This window comes from Phyllostomus discolor, chromosome X (assembly GCF_004126475.2).
Source record: "Phyllostomus discolor isolate MPI-MPIP mPhyDis1 chromosome X, mPhyDis1.pri.v3, whole genome shotgun sequence".
NCBI lineage: Eukaryota > Metazoa > Chordata > Mammalia > Chiroptera > Phyllostomidae > Phyllostomus > Phyllostomus discolor.
This window is the reverse complement of record NC_050198.1, coordinates 7597765-7624025: the sequence shown is the minus strand read 5'-3', so window position 1 is coordinate 7624025 and position 26261 is coordinate 7597765. Positions and strand designations below refer to the sequence as shown.

The window sequence follows — 26261 nt, the reverse complement described above, 5'->3', positions numbered from 1 at the left end:
GGGCAGATTGATGACAGCAGAGCCAGCCAGCTAATTTTGGGATGAAAGAATGATCTAGGGAAGGAAATTCCAGTTTTAGTTGCTTATGAACTGTCTGGATTAGCTGCCATTAGAAGTGGACAGAGGAGCACACCCTCCTGGATGGAGAGGGTCTTCTGATCTGGGAGCACTTTGGGAATTTATCCCTAATGGGAATGCAAAGCCCATTTGGCAGGGGTCTGCTTACCTACCAAGCTTTTTCCTGAAAATCCTACCCCAGTTTATTGAATTTTAAAAAGTTGTTTGTGCTTTTCTGTCTCCTATTGAAGAAATTTTTGCCAAACCCAAGATCACTAAGATTTTCTCCTATGCTTTCTTATGAAAGCTTTACAGATTTGGCTCTTACATTTAGGTCTGCAATTCATTTCGAGTTCGTTTTTGTAGATGTGCTTACTATAAGAGCTTATTTAATGTTTTCTTTTCCATTATTTTACTGTAATTTGTAAGTTGCTAATTTACCACTTGGGGTTTCAGCTAATTTTCACTTCTATTCATTCATACTAACCTGCAAATAAAAAGGAGGAAGGACGGGACTGGTAGATCGAGGTGGGTGTCAGGTGAGACCCAAAGTCTAGATAAATTGTGTAATCCGTCTGTGGATAAATTAACCAGTCTTGGGTTTGGTTAGCTCTACCAATTAGCATTGGTGCTTTGTCAACAAGAAGACTCATCTGTATCATCCATTGCCTCCACCTATTACCAATGATAAGAACTCATCATTGATTGGGAGAACAATTTAAAGTTGTATTGCTGTCTGGGATCTGTTGAAAGGGCAGTTATGCCTGCAAATATTAGCTGTGTGAAGCATTGGTTTGGCCAGTGGGGCCTCTGTATTAGCTGTTTTATTACGAGTGGTTGCTGAGAGATAGCCATCATCTCTGTAGAGTAGATAATAAACTGTTTTAATATCGCCTGTAGTTTGCACAGCCTTAGTCTTGGCAAAGGAGGAGGCGCCAAGAACCAAACTCATGCCTGTAGTCTCTATACTTGAGGAAATGATGCGAGGCTCCCTGGGGGGAGGGGCGCAAACGTCATTGGCCTTCTGTCATGGTGCAGTTTCTCCTTTGAAGCCCCTGCTGGCCCTAAGGCTTGCAGGCTACTCAGCTTGTGCCTGACCACTGGCCAGCACTTGGTGGTTTCTGTGCTATGGGCTTCAGGTCAACTGAAATCAGCTCGGTGTGTGTGGCCCTCTTATTTAAGTGTCGCTAGAGAGAAGTCCCTCACTTTACTGACCTTCTAGGGCTGCTGAGCCTCAGACTTCTCCAACACCCGATCTAAGGTGCTCTCTCACTTTTTGTTTTTGTTCCTGTTCCTTTCTTTCAGTGGAGGCCATAGTGGAGTTTGATTACCAGGCCCAGCACGACGATGAGCTGACTATCAGCGTGGGTGAGATCATCACCAACATCAGGAAGGAGGATGGAGGCTGGTGGGAGGGACAGATCAACGGCAGGAGAGGTTTGTTCCCTGACAACTTTGTAAGAGTGAGTACAAAGCGAAAGCCTTTTCCTGTCTCCTATGTGGGTGCTGCTGACCAAAGCTGTGGGGGCACCTGAGGAGGAATTTCCTGGGCTCTCTGACGGGATGGCTCGACAGCTTGATCTCTTGTGTGCTATCAAGAAGAGCACATACAGCTTTGCGCTAGATAGCTAGAAATGCCTGTTTTGAAATCACTTTCTGAAGACTCAGAATGTTCTCTTTTAAAACTATGTGACACTTAGAACATGCTAGGAAAGTATACAGCTTGTTAAACTGGTTTATTTACATGCTTGTTTATTTGCTTTGATCGTTCAAAGCAGCAATTTTCAACCGCTGTGCTGTGAGAATTTTTAAAACATGCAATACCTTACTATTTAGTCAGGGGCACTGACCTCTTTTCTCTTATCAGGGGTGTCAAACTCATTTTCACCAGGGGCCACATCAGCCGTGTGATTGCCTTCAAAGGGCTGAAAGAATTTTAGGACTGTATAAATGTAACTACTCCTTAACTGTTAAGGAGTTGAAATTACGTTCAGAAGGCAACCGTGAGGCTGATGTGGCCCTTGGTGAAAATGAGTCTGACACCCCTGCCTTAGATTGTCAAATAAAAAAGTGACAGCTTATACAGTAGCCGTCTGGTGTGAATGAATCCAAACTATACTTATTTTTGTCAGATCAGTTAAAAAAATATAATTTTTTGTGTGTCATGGAATTTTAATAATTAGTATATGTGCACCATAGATGGAAAAGGTTGAAGATCGCTAGTGTAAAGGGATTTTACCCTTTGCCATTCCATTCAAAATGGAGGTGAAACTAGTTTTGACCACTTAAGTGGCAGTCAAACTAAATGCAGAATTCTAATTGTACTGTTTCACCTTTGTAATCGCTTTTTTTTATAGTACCGATAGTATTTTCCTTTTCCTCATTATGGCTGTGCAACATTGAATAAAATCTATTTTTTCAGTAAGGGTTTAAAAATTTGTTCTTTACCAAAGTCATCTAGGATTAATTATAAACATGTAGCTCATTCATGTTAAGGACTCCAAAAAAAAAACCCCCTGAAACAATGAACAAATAAAACAAAAACAGACTCATAGAAACAGTTGTTACCGGAGGGGCGAGGGTAGGGGGATGGGTGAAAAGGGGAAGGGAAATATAGTCAATGATACTGTGGTAAGTTTGCTCGGTGACAGATGATTATATTAGAACGTGTAGTGATCACATTGTAAGGTCTAAAAATGTCAAATCACTATATTGTGCACCTGAAACTGATATAACCAATATAAAGTTGTATACCAACTAAACTTAAATTTTAAAAAGTCCAAAAGAAGCTCTGGCTGGTGTGGCTCAGTGGATTGAGCGCTGGACTGTGAACCAGAGGGTCACTAGTTTGATTCCCAGTCAGGGCACATGCCTGGGTTGCAGGCCAGGCCCCCAGTAGCGGGTGAGCCAGAGGCAACCCCACATTGATTTTTTTCTCCCCCTCTGTCTAAAAATAAATAAATACATCTTTAAAAAAGTCCAAAAGAAGAAATTACATACTGCACAGTTGTAAATAATAGTTGAAATTGGGTAAAAAAATGGATCTCCTGGAGGCTGTTCCCTGGGGGAAATACCAAGAAGGTGTAACAAGTCTGTGTACCGTAAACTTCCACACAACGCTGGAGAAGAGCAGACTGTTCTCAGTGGGAAGTGCTGTGTGCAGCTACCCCCATGGCTCCTGCTGTAGTTTCAGTGATACCAAACTGTGCTTAATATCTGAGGCTGTGGGGGCAGGTGGTGAGGAGAATGTGGGCCCAGAGAAGCAGGTGTCCCCCTCAAAGAGCCTCAGGGGCTGCACGGGCCCTTTTATTGAGAGGGGTTGTTGAACGAAAAATAGGAATGTGGCCCAGGCTGCCAACACCTGGGCCCCCTACCTGAACCCAGCCAGCCCCCCGGTGCAGAGCAAACAGGAACCCAGTTTAATCTTACTTCAGAATCTTGCCTTAGATCGATCCTGCTAACATTTCTTCTTCCTCTTCTTTTTTCTGGGCGGTGTGTGCAGAAAGCTGGGGAGAGTTTTGTTAGTATATGCTGATAAACCTTGCTTTCTGTAAATAGTTGTGGAAGTATAGACAGTTTTCTTGGACTACAGTTGGACCTAGCAGCTCTCTCCTATTTGAAGAGCAGGAAAGCATTGTGTCTGGGCCACCATGGATTGACTTTGTTGATGTGTAAATGCGAGGGAATTCTTTTGCCCTTTCCAACAAAAACTCCAGTTTTGGGGCAAAGACTGTCCTTGAAGGTGAACCAAATTCTGGTATGGAAAGAGGGTTTTTCTAGATCAAAAGGGAAAACTTGGGGTAAAGATGGAGGAGGAGGGAATGACAGAGGACTGTGGGAAAGAGAAAGGAGGATCTGGGAAAGAGAAGAGGACTCTGAGAAGGAGAGGAGGACCATGGGAAACAGAGAGGAGAACCCTGGGAAGGAGAAGTGACTACGGTGTTGGCTCCGGTGTTGAAGGTAGGCCCAACCACAGATCTGCAGACTCAGAACTTCTGAGATGGACTTTGCTCAGGGATTAAGGTGGGTGCATCTGCTGTAAGTGTTTGTGTGGGGCAGTGGGCACCAGGGCAGGGCAGCACAGCACAGGAAGAGCCAGGCAGGCTTGCTCATGGAGCGCTAGGGAACAGAGGGGCTCCTTGCTGTCAAACGGGGGCCTTTCTCCACCCTTCCCCTCCTGCTGGGCCTTAGGCCACCTCAGCGGGCTCCTCCCCATGGCTTTCAGGGACTTTGGCTCAGAGGGAGGCTGGTGGAAAATGGCTGGGAGGGAGGGAGTCTAGCCCAGTCAGGAGTTATCCTGCTGGATCCCTGCCCTGGAGTTCCCTCAGTCTGGCTGTGTCCCTCTGCCAGATGGTGGCTGCTTGCATCAAGTCCCCTTCCTTCTCGTTCTGTTCCTCTCATCCCTGCAGGCCTGGGCAGCCCTTGTTTCAAGCCCTGGCTCCTGCCTCGGAGTTTCTCTGTACGTCACCCACTTTGCAAAGGTCTCTTTATTAATCGCGCCTCAGGTTACCTACTTCGAGCGTACCATCTGTTTCCTTTTTTCCGAGCCTGACTACCCCATCAGGCCACTCTGAGGATTAAAGGAGACAGCGTGTGGCCAGCCACTTTCTGACTGTGCCCTGCCCCCTCTCCCCTGGCCCGAGTGCGCCTGTTCTTACCGAATCACTTGTCATCTCACCTCAGCTAGAGGACTTCCAGTGAGGGGAAGTCATGCTCATTGGAGCAGCTCATTCCTCCTGGGCCAGAAAGGATGTGGCAGGAATGGCTGGGGCCGTACCACTAATGGCTGTCACATTTAGCAGAAAAAGAAACTTCTGTTCTTTCAGATGTCTGAGTCTCTCTTCAAATCTTCACCCACTGGGAATGTTGTAGGCCTATTATTGAAAATCTAGTAGGGTGGATGCAGTGGAATTTAACAATAATGAAAACTGCCATAGAGAATTCTAGAAGCTGAAAATACATCTTTAAGTAATGATCATATTGGCATAAGTTCACAGCTTTGAGAATGGTTTACACATGCCTTATTTAGCTAAGAATAGTTTGTCCCCAGACTGAGTTGGGTAATCTTGTGGAATCCATCATTTATTTGTGCTTTTATGCCAGCATTACCACTGTCAGAGAGCTTACCTTAATTTTCTTGATTCATGTATTGGATCCTTAGCATTCCAATTGAGCATGGGCCCCCAAAGTGTTGGGGTTCCTTGTCCACTCTCAACTCTGCATTGTCTCAGTTTCTCAAAGGAAAAATGCTAGCCATTTCGACCTCCCTATGGTTAAGAAGGTGCCTGGGCTTCCCCGGCTCTCGGGCTGAGGTTTGCTGGCGCACATAAATGTACCCGGCTGGCCTCTTGGTCTTGCAGGTTTGTCCCTCCTTTTTCTTATGTAGTTAGTTCTTATTTAATTTATTTACTGGGCACATGGAAGAAGAATCTTTTCAAATCCTACTTCCCTTTCTCCTCCCTCCCTCTCTCCCCACCCACTTCTTTATAAGACTTTTCTTTCTTTCTTTCTCTCTCTTTCTTTCTTTCTTTCTTTCTTTCTTTCTTTCTTTCTTCTTTCTTTCTTCCTTTCCTTTCCTTTTTAAAAAATTTATTCATTTTCAGGTGAAATTTCCATAGAGTAAAATGATAAAGTCATAATTGTATGGCTTGATGTTTTAACCGTAAGTATGCACCTCTGTAACCATCGTCCAGATCATTGCTATTTTTGTTCCTCCAGAAAGTTCCATTGTGCCTTTTCCCAGTCATCCCCTTTCCCATTGGTAGTCCATCATCATAGATTAGTTTTGCCTGTACTTGAATTTCATATAAATGGAATAATAAAAGGTCCTCGCTTTTATATATGGCTTCTTTTACACAGCAAAATGTGTGTATATCAGCACTTTGTCCTTCCTGTATAGATCTATTTTATGAATATGCCCTAATTTGTTTATCCATCCCTGTATTGATGGTGACTTGGGTTGTTTCCAGTTTGGATGTTTTATGAATATAGGCCTCGAACATTCTTGTATAAGTCTTCCTATGGACATAGGCACTATTTCTCTTGTATATGTACACGTAGGAGTGGAATTGCTGCCATCACTCACTTTCAATGTATATTTTTCTTGGTGTAAAGCTGTGGCCTCTGTGGATGGGAGGAGGTGTCACACCTGTGCCGGAGCCTCATTTGTGCCATACTAGCTGCCTGAGCTAACCAGCCTGAATCTGATTGTCTCCACGTGGCTGCCCTATGGGTGTGACTGTGGGTGGTGGTGTGGCAGGCGCCAGTCCTGCAGCAGAGAGCTCAGTCTCCTGGGCACCGTCTGATTGTGGACCCAGGAACTATCAAAGACTCATTCTTTAATTATTAAAGTCATCCAAATAGAGGGTGAGCATGTGTCAAAATTTTTCCGAACTCATTTAATGAGAGAACTAGCCAAATTGCAAAACTGATTCAGTAAGGACATGAGAAACTGATTCAGATGGCAGTAGAAAGAGAAATGTGCAAAGACGATTGCTAAATGAGATTCCAAATGGGTCATGTCTTAGGCGACAACAAAATCTTAACCTCTGGGGTTATAATTTCTGTAAGAAAAGATAGAAGAGAAAGCTGCATAGCTTATTATTTTCCTGCATGTTATTCTCTGACTTTTAGAGGGCTGTCAAAGGTCCTAGTAAAGGGTTAGTAACATGAAGTTACATTTCCAGACAGAATCAGATGACCCCTGAGGGGAGCTTATTAGAAAAATGCATCAGAATGACATTGAAAGGTCATATGAGCATCATTTTTTGTCTAATTTCCCAGGTTTGGATATTTTTTCTGAACAGACCATAATGGACATAATATGGTATCTAATACGAGGAAGTATTACCAGGATGAAATCCTTAGTCATTTACTTAAAAAAAAAAAACAAAAACAAAAGCAACAAAACATGGCTGCCCTTCTGGGACCTGAAACTGCCACCTAAAACAGGAAGACAGCCACCTATTATAGACAGATGTGGTCTCCTTCTTAGGGGTTCATTTGCCCCATGTTGGCTTGAATTGCAGTGGCTCCTTTTCAGAATCTTATCCCTCACATCCAGGCAACGCTGTACTTTAGTCCCTCAAATGACTGACTGGAAGGCTTTTTCTGGGTTCTTTTGACACATGTCCATAGGTACACACTTTTAAATGGCCAGCCAAAGGAATTGAAGAAAGAAAAAGTCTTGAAATTATAGCTTAGGCTGACGTGTGTGTGTGTGTGTGTGTGTGTGCGTGCGTGTGTGTGCGCGCACACGACTGCTTTGGGAGGGGCCTCTGGTGAAGTGCAGCGGGACCCAGGCCCTTGACATCTTGTCGCTCACAAATAGACGTGTAGAAAAGCAGGAAGCTGCGGTAGGGTTAAAAGACTGTGCTTGTTGATCTTTCAGTTGATGTGACTGTCTGTGAGGAAGTGAGCTGTGCTCCCTGCTTGCTATTCTGTGTCTTAGGTAACAGTACATTTTACACAGGCTCCGCCATTGAAGGCCAAGGTGGGCTTACTTGGCGCTTGCACAACTTATGCCGAGTGCAACAATTTTCAGCTCAGTTTCCCGTTGCCTCGGTTTTCATTGGCTAGGTGTCTGAGATCTGTCTTTGGCGTATCTAGAGCCTTTTCTGTACTCGTGTGCAGTGGTTCGTGAGTGTGGTGGTTGTTTTATAATCAGTGAGGTGAAAGATCAGGGTTTTGCATACATGTACCACTCTGACATAAAGCTCAGAGTTACTTTGCTGTTTATGGTTGGAGAAAGAATCACAAATTTACTTCAACAAGTGGCATAAAGTACAGATGTCCAAGTTGCTAGTCTATACTCAGAAACCCTGAAGTGGATCTCTCTGATCAAATTTCAAAGAAAAATAGAACTTTCAACCCAAGGGCCATCCATTTTGTGAGCTACATAGAAGGTTGTTTTCAAAGTCCTCATCTCTCTTGAAAAGGCAGCAGGAATTTTTCCAGGCATGCCATGTAATAGAATGCACGGAGCCCCTTTATGCTCGCAACGCCTAGTGGCGATGTGCTGGGGGGTGTGGGGTCTACGCTACTCGACGAGGCTGGAAGCACAAGTGAGACACAGTCAATGGGCTGTTGGATTGTCACAAGTGGAACTTCTTCCACAGGATGACCATTTTAGCTCCTGTGATCTGGCCTTTGGTCATTTTGTACTCTGGATAGCACACATTAGACGTTGTTCTACAAAGATGTTCCTGATTAAAATGCCACTTGAGAAGGTTTCTGTTGGATTTATCACCAGCTCTGTTAGAATATGCTAAATAAACCCACACTTTTGGCCCTGATTGCTGTGTTACTTTATGGAATAATAGTGGCTCTATTGTATTCCAGGCTTACTGGCTGCCTGGGCTTGTGTGTATAATCTGCCTGTGTCTCTGTTCAGTGACTAAAATTTATTGAGCACTTACTGTATGCCAGGCAGGAAGGGGCCTAAGTCCTTCATGTGCTTCATCTTGTTAAATGCTTATACCACCCAGTGGCATAGGTACTATTTTTATCGTGCCCATTTTTCAGACAAGGTAAATAAGCTACCTTAAGGTAAAAAGACTCACCCATGTTCACACAAGCTGGTGAGGAGCAGAGAGAATGTTGGAACCTGGCAGACTGATGTAGAACCAGATCTCCAGCCGACAGAGTTATTGAAGGGTTCTTAACATCCTGAAGGGATTAACCCCTCACTATTATTGCCTGCTGTCTGTGCCTTCCCCCAGTGGCCCCTCGAGATTTTGTATACCTGGGCCACTCTGATAAGGCTCACAGTTACTTTGCTATTCATGATTTAAGAAGGAATGACTAATTAACTTCAACAAGTGGCGCAAAGCAGGGATTTACTTCTGTCTTAAGAACCATGGTTGTTAGCTTATTTTCCAAATTTTGAAGGCTTCTATTCAGAAATCGGCTATTTCAATTCAAAAGAGTAGCCATTGCTTGGATTTATGGGCTTCTGCTGTTTTTCCTACAAGTTCCGAAAGCAAGGCAATTTAGGGAAATATTTCATTTTACTAATTTGCAAGGAAAGGTTATTTTACAGTATGCAGTGTATGCTTTTGAGAAGAAGACTCTTTTCTATCAGTGGTAAATAATCCAGATGTTTGACTACCCAGTTGTTCCCCATCCATGGGGCACACCCATGATAGCAACCAATTCCAGCTCAGATTATATAGGTTTTTTTTTTTTTTTTTTTTTTTTTTTTAGAAAACAACATTCTAATACTAATAGCTGGAACCTGTTAGAAGCCCTTGTGAGAACTGTTAACTCCAAGGAAGGTCCGAAGTAATTACGGACAAATATGTTATCAATAGGAACCCACAGCATTGGGCATATTCCTCAGGCTTATCACTACTGCCGTGCAGGAAGCATGTGTGATGGGGGTGTCTTGTGACTCAGGGAGAACAGTCCCCTGACACAGCTGATCTTGGTGATTATGCATAATGGAGTCTTATTGTCTTAACGACAGGATTATCGAGTCTGAACCTAGAAAGGAACTTTGAAATCATGTGTTTCAACCCCCAGCTTTCTAGCGGATCCAAATCTAGACCATCTAGATGTTGCTGTGGCCATTACTGGATATTTCACTTCACTTGTGAAGTGTGGGGTCCCACAGGAGAATCTAAGGCAGCAAGTCTCCAGGCCTGGCTCTGCGCCAAGCATATTGTGCAGTCAGAATTTTGGAGTTGGGATAAGGGCCTTAGAGTATTTGGAAAAGTTCAGGTGATGCCACTGCTTGAGAAAGCTTGGGCACTCCTTTTGTGCAGTGGTCCCAGTAGGCAGCCTAATCCTTTTTAACGTAATACCTTTTCTCAAGCACATGGATTGGTAGCTTGTGACCTGTAGTTCTACAGTTGAAAATACTATAGTGGTAGTTCTAAAGTGTATGTGTAATCGTGCTGGAAATTGTAAGAAACATTTACTACAAATACATAAATAACATAATAATATCTAAAGAATATGCAATTTGAGTCCATTAGAATTAATATTTTTTTCTTTTTTTTAAAGATTTTGTTTATTTATTTTAGAGAGAGGGAAAGGGAAGGAGAAAGAGTGGGAGAGAAACATCAGTGTGTGGTTGCCTCTCATATGGTTCCTACTGGGGACCTGGCCCACAACCCAGGCATGTGCCCTGAGTGGGAATCGAACCAGTGACACTTTGGTTCGCAGCCAGTGCTCAATCCACTGAGCCACACCAGCCAGAACAGAATTAATATTCTCATTTCAGAACCTCTGGAGTAAATAACAAACTCCATCCTGTCATCTCCCTAGTGATAGAGAGGTGGGAAGAATTTCTACAGATGGACCCCAAGATTCCACTCCCAAATTCTCAGAATCTGTGATTGTGATGAGCTTTTATTCTAGTAATTGTATTGTTATATGACACAGTTGACTTGTAAAAAAGGGGGTACCCAGGTGGGCCCAGTCTTATTACACGAGCCCTTAAAAACAGAGAACTTTCTTTGGCTAGTGTCTGCGGTGGAAGTCAGAGAGACTCAAAGCTTGAGGGGGACTTGATGCTTTGAAGATGGAGGGGTCACATGAGAAGGAATACAGCAATTTTATTGGAGCAGAGGGCAGAGCATGGCTGACAGCCAATAAGGAAACAGACCTGCTGCTGCAAAGAACTGAAATCTGCCAACAACCTGAGTGAGCTTGGCAGTGAATTAGCCTCCCAAGCCTCTGGGTGAGAGTCCAACCTGACTGTATTATCAGCCTTGTAAGACCCTGAGCGGAGAATCCAGTTGGGCCCACCTGGACTTCTGACCTGCAGAAGTGTGAGATAATAAGTGGATGTTGTTTTAAGCCATTAAGTGTGTGGCTCCAAATAAAGATAGCAAATGGTCTGGGGCAATGCTCTTCCCTCTGCTGGAGACTGAGTGGAGAATCTGGAATTTTGTACTGTACTTGATGGCATCAGATGACTCGTGGTAGCTCTTCCCTCATCTACTGGCATGTGGTCAGTGGTGACCAGATGGGGAGTCTGGACTTCTACCTGCCTGCCCCTGGCTCAGGGAGTAGTAAGTGGCCCCTATCACCATTTCTACTAGAGAGTGGGGAGGATCTTAGAGATGAGGGAGCTAGAGAACGAGAGTCATTAAAGCTACACAGTCAGTGCTGGGCAAATTCCTGACTGACTCACACATGAATCTGACTGGAGTCAACATGCCAAGAAGTTTGAGAATAAAGACTATAGTGTGGAATACCATCCAGGTTCCTAGCTTGACCTCTAGGGGACACAAATGAAAGACACCAGCATAGCACTGCAGGGACTCTGGAAACTAAACTATCATGAGATCACAGCCCACCAGAGGAGCTCAGGACCTGTATACTTAATCTAAATAGGGTGACCGCGTGCCAAAATTTAAATTATTTATTTATTTTTTCTTTGCCCATTTTATTTTTTTACTTTTTACATTTTTTTATTGTTGTTGAAGTACAGTTGTCTGCCTTCCCCCCAGCCCTCCCTACCACCCCAGCACTCCTCCACCTCCCTCCCCTGTTTCCATCCCCCTTGTTATTGTCCATATGTTAAATTATTTAAACATTATAACATAATAGCCCAAATGCTTAGGATACAATAAAAAATCACTTATTATACCAAGAACCAGGAAAATCACAAGTTAAAAGATAATCAACAGATATCAATTATCAGGAAGACTGAGATCTTGGAATGATCCGATTAAAAATTTTACTGGAGGAGCTTAATGGATTAGTGATGACAGAGGAAAGAATCAGTGAAGTTGAAGGCACATGAATAAAATTTACCGAGTCTGAACAGCAGCTAAAAGATAGTCGGGGGTGGGGGGAGCAGGAAATTAGCAGAACCTCAGAGACCTGTGGTACAAGAACATAAGATCTAACATTTGTGGCACTGGAGTCCCAGAAGAAGTTGAGTATACAAATAAAAAGTATTCAAACAAGTAATGGCTGAAAACTCCCTAAATTGGGCATAAGGGATGAACCTTCAGAATCAATAAGCTGAACAAAACCCAAACGGGATAAGTGGATAAATCCTTAGGAAGACTGACAAAAATAAAAAAGAACACACAAATTGTAATATTAAGACTAAATCAGGGGCTATCACTACAGATCCTGTGGCTATTAAAAGGATAATGAGACAGTGCTGCAAATAATTCTGTGCATATACATTTAACAATTTGGATGAAATAGACCAATTCCTTGAAAACTATGAACTATTGAAACTCATCCAAGATGAAGTAATCTCAGTCATCCTCTAACTATTAAAGAAACTGAATCCATAATTTAAAAGCTTTCCAAAAAAAAATCCAAGCCTAGAGGATTTCATTGGAGATTTCCACCAAACATTAAAAAAATTAGCACCAATTACACGTAATCTCTTGCAGAAAATAGAAGGAGGAGGGAATGCTTTCTAAAGCATTTTATGAGGCCAGTATTACCTTGATACCAAAATCAGACAGACAGTACAAAAAACAAAACAAAACTAAATTACAAACCAATATCCCTCAAGAGCATAAACACAAAAATTCCCAATAAAATAATGGCAAAACAAATCCAGCAACACATAAAAAGAATTATGTACCATGACAAGTGGGGTTTATTCTTGTTATGGAAGACTGCTTCAATGTTTGAAAATCAGTTAACATAATCCACTGCATCAACAGGCTATGGGGGGAAAAAAAAGTAGTCACAGAATCATACCAATTGAAGCAGAAAAATCATGTGACAAAATTCAACACCTATTTATGATAAAAACTCCCAGCAAAGTAGGAATAAAGGGGAATTTCCCCAATCTGATGAAGAGCATCTATAAAAACCCTACACTTAACATAACTAAATGGTGAAGGACCACATGCTTTTCCCCTGAGCATCAGAACAAGGCAAGGCTGTCTGCTCTCACCAGTTGTATCGAGCATGCTGCTGGAAGTCCTCGCCAGCACAATGTTGAGAAAAGACATAAAAGCATACAAATTGGAAAGGAAGAATAAAACTGGCCCTGTTTGTAAATGACATGATTCTGTACAGAGAACATCTCAAGAATTTACACAATAACACTGTAACTAATAAATGAATACACACAACTGATTTTTAAGAAAAGGACACAAACAATTAAATGGAGGGAGAGAGCCTTTTCAACAAATGGTCCTGGATCAATTGAACATCCAGAGGCAAAAAATGAACCTCAACCTAAACGTTATTACCGCATACAAATTATCTGAAAATGGACCAAGGATTTAAATGTAAAACATAAAACTATAAAAGTTGCAGAGTTAAACACAGGAGAAAGTCTCTCACCTAGACCTAGGTAGAGAGTTTTTAGGCATCATACCAAAAGAACATTAAAGGAGAAAGTTGATTACTTAGATTTCTTCAGAATTAAAAACTTCTGCCCTGTGATAAACCCTGTGAAGAGGATGAAAAGACAGGTTACAGACTGTGAGAGAATATTAGCTAAACACGTGTCTGACAAAGTACTTGTATTTGGAATATATAAAGAACTCTCAAAATACAATAAACAGTAAGAAGCCAAAACACCCAATTAAAAATAAGTAAAAGACACGAATAGAAATTTTACCAAAGAGGATATATAGGTGGAAAATAAGCATATGAAAAGTTCTTCCACATCATTAGCCATTAGAGAAATGCAAATTCAAACCACAGTGAGGCAGTACTATGTGTCTATTAGAATGGGCCCTAGAATGGCTAAAATAAAAAACAATAGTGAGAACATCAAATGCTGGTGAGGATATAGAAAAACTGGTTCTTTCCTACATTGCTGATGGGAATCTGAAATGGTTCATCACTCTGCAAAATAGTTTGATAATTTCTTATAAAGCTAATTATGTACTTGCCAAGTGACCTAGCGTGTACTCTTGGACATTCATCCCAGAGAAATAAAAATGTATGTCCACACAAAATTGCATAGAGGAATGTTCATAGCAACTTTATTTATAATAGCTCCAAATTGGAAACAACCTAAATGTCCTTCAGTGAGTGAATGGTTAAACACACCCTGGTCCATCCATACAATGGAAGACTACTCAGTAATAACAAAGAATGAATACAGGGAGCAACTTGAACAGATTCCAAGGGTATTGTGCTATGTGAATATAATCAAACTCAGATGTCATATACTGTGTGATTCTGTTTATATTAAATTCTCAAAATGACAATGCTATAGAGCTGGAGAACAGATGACTAGCTGCCAAGGGACAGTGACCAAGTCTGGGGAGGACTGGTAGGACTATACAATGGTAGCACAAGGGAGTTCTTTTGTGGAGATGGAACAGTTCCGTATCTTGATTGTGATGGTGGCTATAGAAATTTATACCTTGGCTCAAAGTATATACAGTTACATACACACATCAGTGCGTGGAAAAACTGATAATTAAATTAAGGTCTGTAGTGTAGTTAACAGTAGTGTATCAATGTTTCGATATTGTACTGTAGTCATGGGAGAGATTCTCACTGGAGAAAGCTGGGTGAAGGATTCATGGGACTCTATGCACTATATCTGTAAGTTCCTATGAGTATATAATAGTTTCAAAATAAAAAGTTAAAAAAAGAATGTCACTGGGTTTCCACCTTGGTTGCACATGAGTATCACTTGGAGAGCTTTAAAAAAATCCCAGTGGGCAGGCTGTATCCCAGACCCACTTGTATCTGTGGTCATGAATCTCAGCATTGGTTTGTTCTAGGGTTTCTAACTCTTGTTTTTGTTTTCCATTAAATTAAAAAAAAATGTTTTCCCATCTCCTTTCATACACACCATAGTTCTCCAGACCATCCTGGGTGTTCCAGGCATCTCTCCTCATGTACATATTCTGTCATTGTGTTGTGATGGTTACGGCTGGGATTTAGGCAAGTTCCGCTCACTGCTCCGAGAAAGTACAAGGACACATTAGTATTTGGCCTGTCTGAGGTTAGCCTGGAGACTAGTGGAGCCAATGATAGAAGGAGAATGGGAGGAGAGAAGAAGAGTGGAGGAGGGGAGAAGGGGAGAAGGGGAGTGCGAGCAAGAGGAGATGGGGGCCTCAGAGACCGTGTTGATGAGAAGGACCTGGATGCGGCATGCAGCCCTGGGCCTGGTCTCCTGGGCACACTCCTGCCCTGATGCCTCTGCGGTTTCTGCCTCACACTGGGGCGTCAGTTACAAAATGGTCTTTAATGTAAATTTGATCATACCTCCTTCCCCATGTACCCCACATACCCCTAAAATCCCTCCTTTGCCTTCCCTTATCTTTAGGAAAGAGACTGAACTCTTCTTGAATGTGGTCAGTCTGCAAGGTCCTGTGTGCTGGCCCCGCTACCTTTATCCCCAGCCTCATCACCCACCTCACATCCCTGCACCCCATAATGCCTCTCAGCCCTAGAGCTCAGCTTATGCTTTCCCAGGGAAACTTTCCCAGCCTTCCTGACTCACAAATACCCATTTTTACAAGCCTTTGTGGTGCCCTATTTCTCTCCTCAGTAGCACTTGTCATTCTTGGGATTTTCAATCTGTTGCTGCTTGTCAAATGGCCCTTTTTCTTATGGGACTGAGGTTTTGAGGCATCTGTGCAGCATTGTGTGTTTGGTGCCTGGTGCACGGCAGTGCTTATCCATATTTATTCAATGAGTGACTCGCTTTGTTGCTTGTTTCTCTATACTTGGGCTTATTGACACTGTTGGGAAGTTAGCTTACTCTTTGGATGGTCGTGGCAGTGGCCACTTAAATAGCCCAAGGTCTTAGGTTTTGATTTCTAAAAGCAATATGGCCTGAGGGTTTCCAAAGGAACTAATCTTCCTAACCTCTAGGAAATTCACCCAGGCCAGGTTCAGCAGTGGAGCTCTCAGTCCAATTGAAGATGATGTGCTGAACAGTGGTTGCAGGCTTGCATGTTTATTTTATTTTTTTAAATTTTAATTATTTTTAGAGAGAGGGGTAGGGATAGAAAGAAAGGGATAGAAACACTGATCAGTTGCCTCTTATATGTGCCCCATCTGGGGACCAGTCCCTCAACCCAGGCATGTGTGGGGATCAAACCAGCGACCTTAGGCTTTGCTGGATGGTGCCCAACCCACTGAGCCACACTGGTCAGGGCAATGCTTGCATGTTAGTTGTTATGTGTATTCCTTGTTTTTCTTTTTACCAGCTGAGACTTCATTGCCTACTGAGAAGATACTATATAACCTTAAAATTTGGGGCTATGACAATGTATGCAGCAATATAGAAAATATGTATGCTGTAAGAAAAAAAAGCAGGGTACATAATTGTATATGCAGCATGATATACAAACTATCAAACCTTGAGTATAGGGGGAAATGCTCAAATGTTAATAATAGTGCATTCTTTGTATCTTTATTTCTAAGATTTAAAAACTTTAAAAAAAATCCTCACCCGAGGATATGTTTATTGATTTTCGAGAAAGAGGAAGGGGGGAAGAAAAACATTGATGTGAAAGAGAAGCATCGATTGGTTGCTCCCATACGTGCCACAACTGGGGATTAAACCTGCAACCTAGCTAGGTATGTGCCCTAAGTAGGGGTCAAACCCACAGCCTTTTGGTATATGGGATGATTCTCCAACCAACTGAGTCACCTGGCCAGGGTATATTTCTAAGATTTTTTAAAAGTTTATTTAAAAATAAATTATTTTGATCTGATTTGTTTACTTGTCCTCAGGGATCGAGGTGCTTTTATTTTTCAGCTTCTCGTTACTGAAGTAGTCCCCCAGGTGTATAGTACTTTTTTTAAGTCGCTTTTTTCAAAACAATTCCTCTTGTCTTCCAAGTGACTATAAGGTTAATGAAAGTACCAAATGAGCTGGGGTGATTGATCTCTTGCTACGTAATTTGGTTTGAATTTTATCACGTCTGTAGATATGTGAGTCTGTAATGATACAGCATCTTGTTTTTATCACATACTGGTGACTCAGCTGTGGTTTGGAGTCCCAGCTGAGCTCTGCCACCTTGGGGAAGTTAATTAGGCTCTATGAGTTTGTTTGTTTGTTTTATTCATTCATTCATTCATTCATTCATTCACTCACTCATTCCTGCCTTCTTGGGCTCAGTCAGGCTTGGACTGGAAGCAGTAGTGCCCAGTGATTCAAAAAGCTCGAGTTTAGGTGTATGAGCATCAAGACCTTGGGGAAGTTATTTTAGCCCTCTGGGTATGCATCTATTTTCTCTTCTGAAAAATGGGAATACTAACCACAGTAGTATATCTCTTTGCTACTGTATTTGGGAGTATGCATGAGATCATGTGTCTAGGGAGTAGTGTTTGACACACTTACTCAGTGAACAAATATCAACTATTAATATAAGTATGAAGCCAATCTTAGGGACTGGAAACATACAGAGATGGTGTTTGTCAGTTGGGTGCGGTGGGCAGGGGGTGCTGAGTTGGAAGTAAGAGTGCGGGAGGTTTATTTGTGGAGGGGATGATGCCCATGCCCATGGAGATGAATGAGGGGGTGGGGCAGGGAGAGCCTCAAGCAGTGGTGCCCTGGTGCCAGCCAGCCTGCAAGACAGAAGAGACAGAAACAGACAGATGGCCAGGCACTAGCACCCCCCGCCTTCGCATGCCGCCCAGGTCAGTGGCTGGTGGGGGGTGCTACCCGGAAGGCACGTGACCGCAGCTAGCAAGCAAGCTGAGGCACATCCTGAAGGCGCACGGTGTGTCCTGAAGGATATGACAAGTGGGCAGCACACCTCCAGCGCTGCAGAGACATTTTGTTTCACTTTAGTTTCTTGACTTACAAAGGGATTTGAACAAATGTATTTCCCCATATCCCCACCCCTTGGAATCACAGGTACATTTCATCATCTTTCTGCCACTGAGGAAGATTAGATCAGAAAGCATGGAGGGAAGTTCAGGGAGAGTGAGGGTAAAACGGTGAACGCCTCTTTAATGTGTGGTCGCAACACGCATTTACTCAGAAGCCGTGTGTGTACACACACATATACAGAGTAGGGCAAAAGGAGGTTTCCAGTTGTTTGTATGGACAATAGTATACTAATAAGTAACAAAACAAGAATTAACTCCATGTTTCGTGTACTCACAACTGGAAACCTACTTTTCTCCAACTCTGTATATTCAGTGATTTGTAGAAGGAGGTGCCTGAAGTCAGCCCATTTTTGCCCTTCGCTGCCTGTTTTGCTTGTCATGGAGGAAAGAGTGTTTCATTTGTTGTCATACTTCCTCTGGGACCACCAGGTTTTTTCTTAAGAAAACCAACAAAGTGACGATATCCTGTGTCTGGGAGTCTGTGTGAAAAACAAAGTGGGCTTGCCTGCGTGCGTGCGTAAGCTGAGAGGTTGTCTGGGCCAAACCACATCCTGCCCCGGCTTTCTTCAGGCAGGTGGTCCCAGATGGAGGCCGAGAGGGAGGAGCCTGGTGACCCATGGCAGCGAAGGCAGACACGTGCTCTGTGGCCTTGCAAGGTTCCCAGGTGGCGTGAGGACACCCTGGCCGCTATCTCCTCTTACAGTGAACCTTGTTTTTCTAAACTTACTGGTGACCATGAACCTCTGAGGGATGCAATTTTCCTGGCCAGAAAACAAGGCTTCAGTCAAGATGTGAGATAGTATCAGTCCAGTGAGTGCCAGGTTAAAACCAAAAAGGAACTGGTTTCACACAACATGGAAGGAAAAGTAAATTTAAATTGTGTTTAAAATATTTACTATTATAGATGTATGCTTCAGTCATGATTATAGGAAACTGTAATTGCCATTGAATTAAGTGTTAAAATGGGAATGAATCCTTAGCAAGGCTGTGCATGTTTAGGCGGTATCTCACTGTCTGCAATGTGATGCCACCTGCTGAAGTCTTTGGTCACGTGGGGTTTGCTTAGGTTGATGGATTATGGGCAAAAGCTACATTACAACTATTTCAACTCATAATTACTATCAAGTTATAACTGCTAACCACTCTATTATTGGGGCCTTCATGTGTACAAACAGAGAAGGAATCTGGTTTATTGCTATTTTTCTGTAACTGCTCTTTAACAGCTTGGCTTATACTCACAACTGAGTCTTCTACTGTTTTTTTCTCAGCTACAGAGTCATGAATGTGCGCACAACTTTTTCGATTGCCAAATCTTTTTTTTTATTTTTATTGTTGGCACTATGACAGATGTCCCATCCCCCCTACTCCTTTGCCTGCCTCTACCCAGTCCTTGCTATCTCCAAATCTTGAAGCTGGAATAATTGCCAATCTGACTATAAAAAAGTACATCTGCCATATGAAAGTAGTTTCAGCTATTACTGTTAAATGAGTAATTACGGCATTAGGCTCTGGTGGCACATGATAGGAACTTTGAAATACAGTTGAATGTGGAGTGTGCTGGGTTATGTGGTTTCAAATGTTGAAAAATTGCTTCTTTGTGCTTATTGATATTTTTTTCAGGGAACACTCTGTTATTTGGTTCAAATTGTAACATGACAGATGATGTCTTTGGTACACATAATCCGTGCAATTATAGTGCGAGCTTCTCCTGTCAGTGGTGGTTAAAAATCTGTATACCTTCATTCCTTTTTAGCCTCTGATATTTTTTATTCAATTTAACTCAGCCTTTTATTTTAAAACTCGAATTTGAATGGATTCCATTAACAATGTTTTAAGGTGACAGTCAAGTCAAGAATGCTGCCAACTTTAAGCTGAACACATTCCCTTGCCCTCCAGATGAATATGCAACCTAATTTCAGGCCTGTTGTAATGCAGGAGTGTAGCTGATTTGTAAATGGCCCTTGCAAATAACATCATAGCACAATTGCCAAGCGATGGTTCTCAGGCAGGGGGAAGTATGTTACTAGCTATGTAACTGGTCACCCTAATTGCAGTTCTGCCTGGGATGCAGCTCACAGAGCCATACAGGGTGACTGAAGCTATAAAATCATCACGGGCCCTGGCTGGCGTAGCTCAGTGGATTGAGCGCGGGCTGCAAACCAAAGTGTCGCAGGTTCGATTCCCAGTCAGGGCACATGCCTGGGTTGCAGGCCACGCCCCCCAGCAACCGCACATGGATGTTTCTCTCTCTCTCTCTATCTCCCCCCCTTCCCTCTCTAAAAATAAATAAATAAAATCTTAAAAAAAAAGAATCATCATGGATACAGCCATCCCATTTTAGTTTCATTGTAGACACACTTAGGTCTGTCTCCATTCATTGCGATGAAAGCTAAATGAATTTCATCCACTTCACTAAACACTATATCCTTTTCTTCCTTTCAATTGGAAAGTGCAAGTGAATATTAAAGCATAAACACAATTACAGGTGACTCTTCCTTCTAATGAACTTACCACAGAGCCATCCTTGGCTTGTGGTGTGCATTTGCCACTCCCAGACTGCGTGGCCACGGAGGCTTCTCTCAGCCCTGTGCCCTGTCGCTGTGTCTGTCTTGATGGCAGGGATTGGTAGGTTATTAACGTCTACCCATTTTTCCCAGAGTGGTTAGAATGGTCTTAAATATAGAGAAGGATTGTGTTAAATATTCAGAAGGTTAATTGAATTTAATATACAACCTGAAGATTAATCTGAAGTTTTGGAGTCATTAATGATTCAGTTTTTCATAGCATGTAATTTATTTGCTATTATCTAAGGTAGTGACTTATTGAAGTAAAAAGGGAACATTTTTTTTTCCCACGAGATGGATCTTACCAAGCTGCTGTTGGTTTCATTTATATATGTGAGGTTCCTCGGTGTTACATGATATATTGCAGCATGGGATCCAACGCTTGCCAAATGAGAGTGCGATCATTAGTAACTCCCAGTTTCATGAATATTAATAATAATGGTTGGGTATCAGTTTAAAGGACAATGAATCAACATGGAATATTGTAATGATTACTCCCGTGTCATAGCTGGCAAAACTGGCGCTCCGAAATGTAACCTGCCTTGGTGGAGATTGCCGATCTATTAAAAGTCAGCCTTGGTATTTGAACCCTAGTAGCCCGATTTTGCATAATGGCATTGTAAGAACTAACTGGAAGGACAGATATTCTTAGAAAGTATAGCCTCTGATGAAAAAAAAATCAACATGGTTGTTTCGTTCTTATGGTAACTCAGTTTTTGTTAAAGAGTTGGCTAGTGAAACTGCCTGGGGAAATGTATTTCATAAGTACATGCTGAACAAATATATCATTTGTTCACTTGTCATGAGTGCTTAAAAACAGATGAAAATGGGTAGTTAAAATAGTTTCATTTTCCCAATTCCCTCTGCTGTCTTACTACTACATATGTTACTGTATAGTATTAATACTGTGAAAGCCATATTGTCTGGTGCTTGTCTACTGAGAATATTCTGGAAATCAACATTTTTTAATTTTAATAACTGTTACATACTTGGTACCAGCTGACTGTTTGCAGACTATATTTTTCACCCGCTTAAATGCTTTTCATATTTTCTATAATAATACTTTTTGAGAATACATAAACCGTATCAAGTACAAGATTGGAGAGGGAGGGCTTTTAACTTTACATTGGATGAAGAGGGGAATTCTATTCATTGGTTTCTGGGTATTTTTTCCCTTTGCCATTAGAGGAAAGCAAAGTACTTTCCCACAAGCACCTCCCTTGACACGCCAAAAGGTTGCTGGTGTTCAGTAATGGAACATTCACTGAAGGAAATGCAATCCGGGTGGAGTGTTCTCTAACCAGTAGTAATAATTGAGGACCTAGTGTGTGCATTGCTCTATTGTCTGTAACAGTTGGGGTACCACATTCTGGGTGAGGAAAATAGCAAACTTTTTTATAGCACTTGCCGTGGACCAGAGGTTTTAAACAATTTGCTCAGGGGAGCACAGTTTGCCAATGCAGAGCTGGATTTGAGCCTGCGGGTGGTTTGGCCTCAGAGTCCTGCTCTCTCGCTCCTACTTGCACTGTGCTACAGGATTAGCTGGGTGGCCTTGGCTTTGTTAAAACAATAACAGTGATACAAACTGTAGTTAGCATGAGGAAATACCCCAATCTGTCAGGTTCTGAGAACCTGCTGGGAATTTTGGCTAAGCTGGGTGGTAGGCTACCTGGAGACTTTCTTTTCACATGCAGCCACATTCATTTGGAACCACAACTTGCCGTGAATGCCTTGTGATGCTGTTTGAAGAAGAGAAACAAACATATGAATTTTTAAAAAGTTTCTTGAAGTATATTGATTTTTAGGAATGGATGCAATTAGTAGGTCTCATAAGTTCAAAGAGTTATTTATCCCGGCATATTTGGGTTGCACATCAAGCTCTTTAATAGTAAAAGATGTTGCAGGTCCTACTGCTTTGATGATGTAGGAGTAGCTTGAAACATGCGCAGTAATGCGAGTGTCAGTGCTGCCAGCACAGATGGAAAAATATATTGCTTAAATTGAAAAAGCAGGCTGTGTCTACTCTTTGACTCCCTTTATATTTACTCTGACTACTCATACTTTCTGAGAGAGAGGGTGGGGAGGGGATTTGGCCCTGTGCTTTATCGGGAAGATCCTGAAAAAGTTTGGAATATGGATTCTGAGTACCTCCCACTACTCCTTCTCCCACGTGTGAAAGGGAAACAAGCAAAACACGACCTGGGAGATTCTGAAGCCGGGTCACGACAGAGCCTAACGTGCTATAAGCCCCCCAGGGAATTATGCAGAAATGCAGATTTGGATTAGGGGGTCTGGACCGAGGCAGATGGATGTGGGGAGGCAGAGATTCTGCAGTTCCAAGAGGCCTCCAGATAATGCTGCTTTTAGTAGCAAGAGTGTATGTAGCTTGTAGCCGATCCATTTTGACCCAGCCCTGATCACCTGAGTCACCTGGGGGAGTTTCAAGGACATCGATTCCCAAAGGAATAGGATTACCGTGACTGGGGCTGAGGCCAGACAGGTAATTTTTTTTTAATGTGAGTAAATTTTAATTTATTAACAATATGTGTATATTTAAAAGCTTTGAAAGACAGGACATGTACACAGGGCTGAACAGCAGGGCTCGCGCGTGCAGACAAGCTGCCCCAGCAGCCAGGAACATGTAGTGCTGGTGGCAGCACAGGTGGAGCTGGAATAAATAACAGCGCTTCCGGAGGATCGTAGTGACTGCAGGGCAGCTACAGCAGGAACGCTCCCCAACAGACATGTGCAAAGTTCTAGGTCTCCCCAACAGCTTTCGAGCCTGGCTGCCAGCTGCTGGGGGCGGCCACATGCAGGCACAGTGGGCCTGGGGTGATGGTGGGCGGGGAGCGGGGAGGGGTGCTGGACACAGAAAACTGAAGAAGTGGAGTTCAGACAAGCACGTATTCACACCATGTAAAGTGATTGTACACAATTCACAAAGGAGCCACCAACCTCCCTGTCACCCTCTGGCAGCAGGCTAGGCCATCACAACTCCGACAGGGACACTGTCATCAGGAGGAAGGCTGCCCTGCGTGCTGAGGACAGGCCTCTAGGTGAGGGCAGAGCTGTCCTCGCTGCAGCACTGCTGAGAGTCCCTAAACCAAACAGGTGCCAGCTGCTCGCTGCAGGTGCGGAAAGCACCGCGTGTCCCACCTCAGACCCGCAGGGCGGGTGGAGGCCATTGTCTTCTCACCTGATGGCAATCACACGATATGTGTTGTCAATCGTGCTTCAGCCAGAGCAGCAATGGGGGCACAGGAACGTTAGTTCCATGAGCTGAATCTGTACTTATTGCTATGAGCCTACTTCTAATGTGTGTCTTGAGCCAAAACATAGTGTCTAAGGACCACTAAGCTCAGCATGCACTTGCGCCTGTAGGAAAGGCAGTCCAGGGGTAATGGCACCTACCCAGGGCCCCTGAGCACACCTGAAGTGGAGAAAATGGAAGCCACCCCACACAGCTAGGTCCAGTCTAGGCACAGAAGCCACAGCTAGCGGGCTGATCAGGGCTTCTTAGGACTGCAGGTTGGTTGAATTGAGGATTCAAGAAATGGCGTCAGATCTGGAGACCTTTGAAAGTTCTCACACTCAGCAAGCTGCCATTGAGCTCCAGGTTCTCCTTGTTGGCTCCACGGAGGGCGGCACACGTTTTTTTCTTCCCTGAGCAGGTGGAAGTGAGGACGGGCTAGCACACCTTCCCAGGTGTGGAGGGCGGCAGCCCTCGCCACTTGCTGGGTGTCCGGGGCACGCTGCCGTACAGCATCTCCGTCTCCGTCTGCTTCTTGTTCTTCAGTTGCCTTTCCTGCTTGGTGCGCTCTTTCTCTAGGCGGTACACCTCCCACTGTTCGGCCACATACTCCATGAATTTCTGTCCATTCACCACAAATGTCTTGGAATGCTCCTGTTCCTACGTTTCAATCTGGGCCATCAGTTCCTCTTCCAGCTTAGAGAGTGTTATTTGGAGCCTCACTCGTTGCTTTTCCTCTTTTAGAAGATTTCCTCTTTGGTTTGTGAACCAACTTGGATCTGACACTTTTCTCTCAAAGTCTAAGAAGAGCCTCCAGCTCTCTTCCCACTTCCGCACACCTTCGAAGAGTTCTCCGTGAAGCTCGTAGTAGCTTTTTAACTGCACAAAATCAGCGTCATGAAGCTGGAGCAGAGTTTCTGTGTAGTCTTCAATAGAGTAAACAACAAAAGCCTGTCTCTGCTCCTGGCTGTAGAAACATTGGTCCCAGTACTTCTCCAGCTCCACTCGGATCGCCTCGATCCATGTCTTCATGTTTTGCTTTTCCAGTTCTTCCAAGCGATCCACTTCTGACTGCAGAGCTTTCTTGACCTTGGCCTTCAACCCAGTCATAACCATGGCCAGAGCTTCTCTCTCCTCTGCTGTTATTTGCAGCCCGTCCCAGAGCTCCTGGATTTGAGCGCACGGCCCCTCACATACTGCTTCGTTTTGTGGCTTCTGCATGTCCAGTTGCTGTAGCAACTTCTGTAGCATTGCGATATTCTCCAATGACAAACAAAAGGCATCTTCGTCTTCACACACCACGTCTCGTTTGAAGCTGGTGTCTGGGGTGTGGTCCAGTTCTTCCATACACAGTATGATTTGTTTCTTCAGGGTGACGAACTCCTCGAGCCAGAGGCCTTCATCTCCTTCAGGGCGGCCATATGCTGCCTGAACTGGCTCATCTCCTCTATGCTGGGGACCCGTGTCACTGTCAATGTCGTAGCGTGGCACGCAGAGGACTTCACACAGTTCTTGATCTTGTTCTTGAAATAGCTTCAGCTCACATTTTCTCTCCTTCTTCTGTTTCCGCATGAGTTTCACCTGAGTCCACAAATCCTTTTCTAGCTGCAAGATGGTCGGCTCCCCTTCCTCCTGAAACGGCTCAACGTGCAGCTCCCTGCACAGGGTGGTCAGCTCTTTCTGACAGCTAGCTATGCTTTTGATGAGCCTTTCCTTCAGGCTCTCCTCTTCAGTGATCATCATGTCCAGGAGGTCCTTGATGTGCTTCTTCTCAACCTCCGTTTTTTGTAGCCACTGGTCCTCGGGAATCCCAGTGACTTCCCATATCTCCCGAAGGTTTATCAGGGCTTTTTGCAGACACAGAATGGACTCGTCCATGAGCACCTCACTTCTCCTCATGGCGAACGCTCCCAGGGACCGGATGTGGAAGTCTAGGACCTACTCCACACAGCACTGAGCACAGCAACCGACAACCAGGACAGCTCGCACTGGGTTGCCACTGCCAATTTTTTTTTTTTTGTGGGGGGAAGGTACCAAAGTGACTTGATAATAAATTTGCCAGCTTTGTTTCTGGGGTGGAGCAGGGTTCAGGTAATGCCAGCTTTGAAAACGTCACTGTAGGGATCAGATCAAGATGTTTAAAGGCAAACTTTCTGATACCCTAAGAGCCTCCTGTTGGCCCAAATTACATGAGAAGTCTTGGCCACCCCCCCAAAGGGCACTGCTGCCAGTTCTTTATGATTGCGTCCAGACCAGCTTAAATCATAGAGAGCACCGAGAAAAAGGGAGCATTTAATGGTTAGTTTGCGGACCTGCTTAGCATTAGATAATGTCTGTGAAGGCTCCCAGAGTGTGTCCAGGAAAGCTGGGGCCCAAATATGGAAAAGAGGAGTCATGATTACGAGGTAGGAGTTGAAATTACCGTCATGCACATTAAAAGTATTATTTCAGCTCTTTCTTATGCTCTTGGCTTTGGGATTTCATTTCCCGTGGTGTTGGGAGAGCCGGGATGAGCTAGGAAGATAGGGCTTGCTGATGCTTTTGTTGTAACGAAGCTGGAATTCTATGGCCCTCCTCTCTCTCCCAGTATGTCTGTCTGTCTGTCTGTCTCTCTCTTTTTCTTTCAAAAGACTCTCTAGCAA

At 43.5% G+C, this 26261-nt stretch overlaps 1 protein-coding gene and 1 pseudogene across 6 annotated transcripts in view; one reads left to right on the top strand and one right to left on the bottom strand.

The window, feature by feature from the left end:
- SH3KBP1 (SH3 domain containing kinase binding protein 1) overlaps positions 1–26261 on the top strand; it is a 317351-nt gene that overhangs the window by 49969 nt on the left and 241121 nt on the right. For all 6 annotated transcript variants that reach the window (XM_036016569.1, XM_036016572.1, XM_028522514.2 and 3 more), the window contains exon 2: positions 1363–1520. In XM_036016569.1, coding sequence (XP_035872462.1) covers positions 1363–1520 — 158 coding nt within the window. The remainder of the gene's footprint in view (positions 1–1362; positions 1521–26261) is intronic.
- On the bottom strand, positions 22888–25611 carry LOC114504691 (annotated as a pseudogene).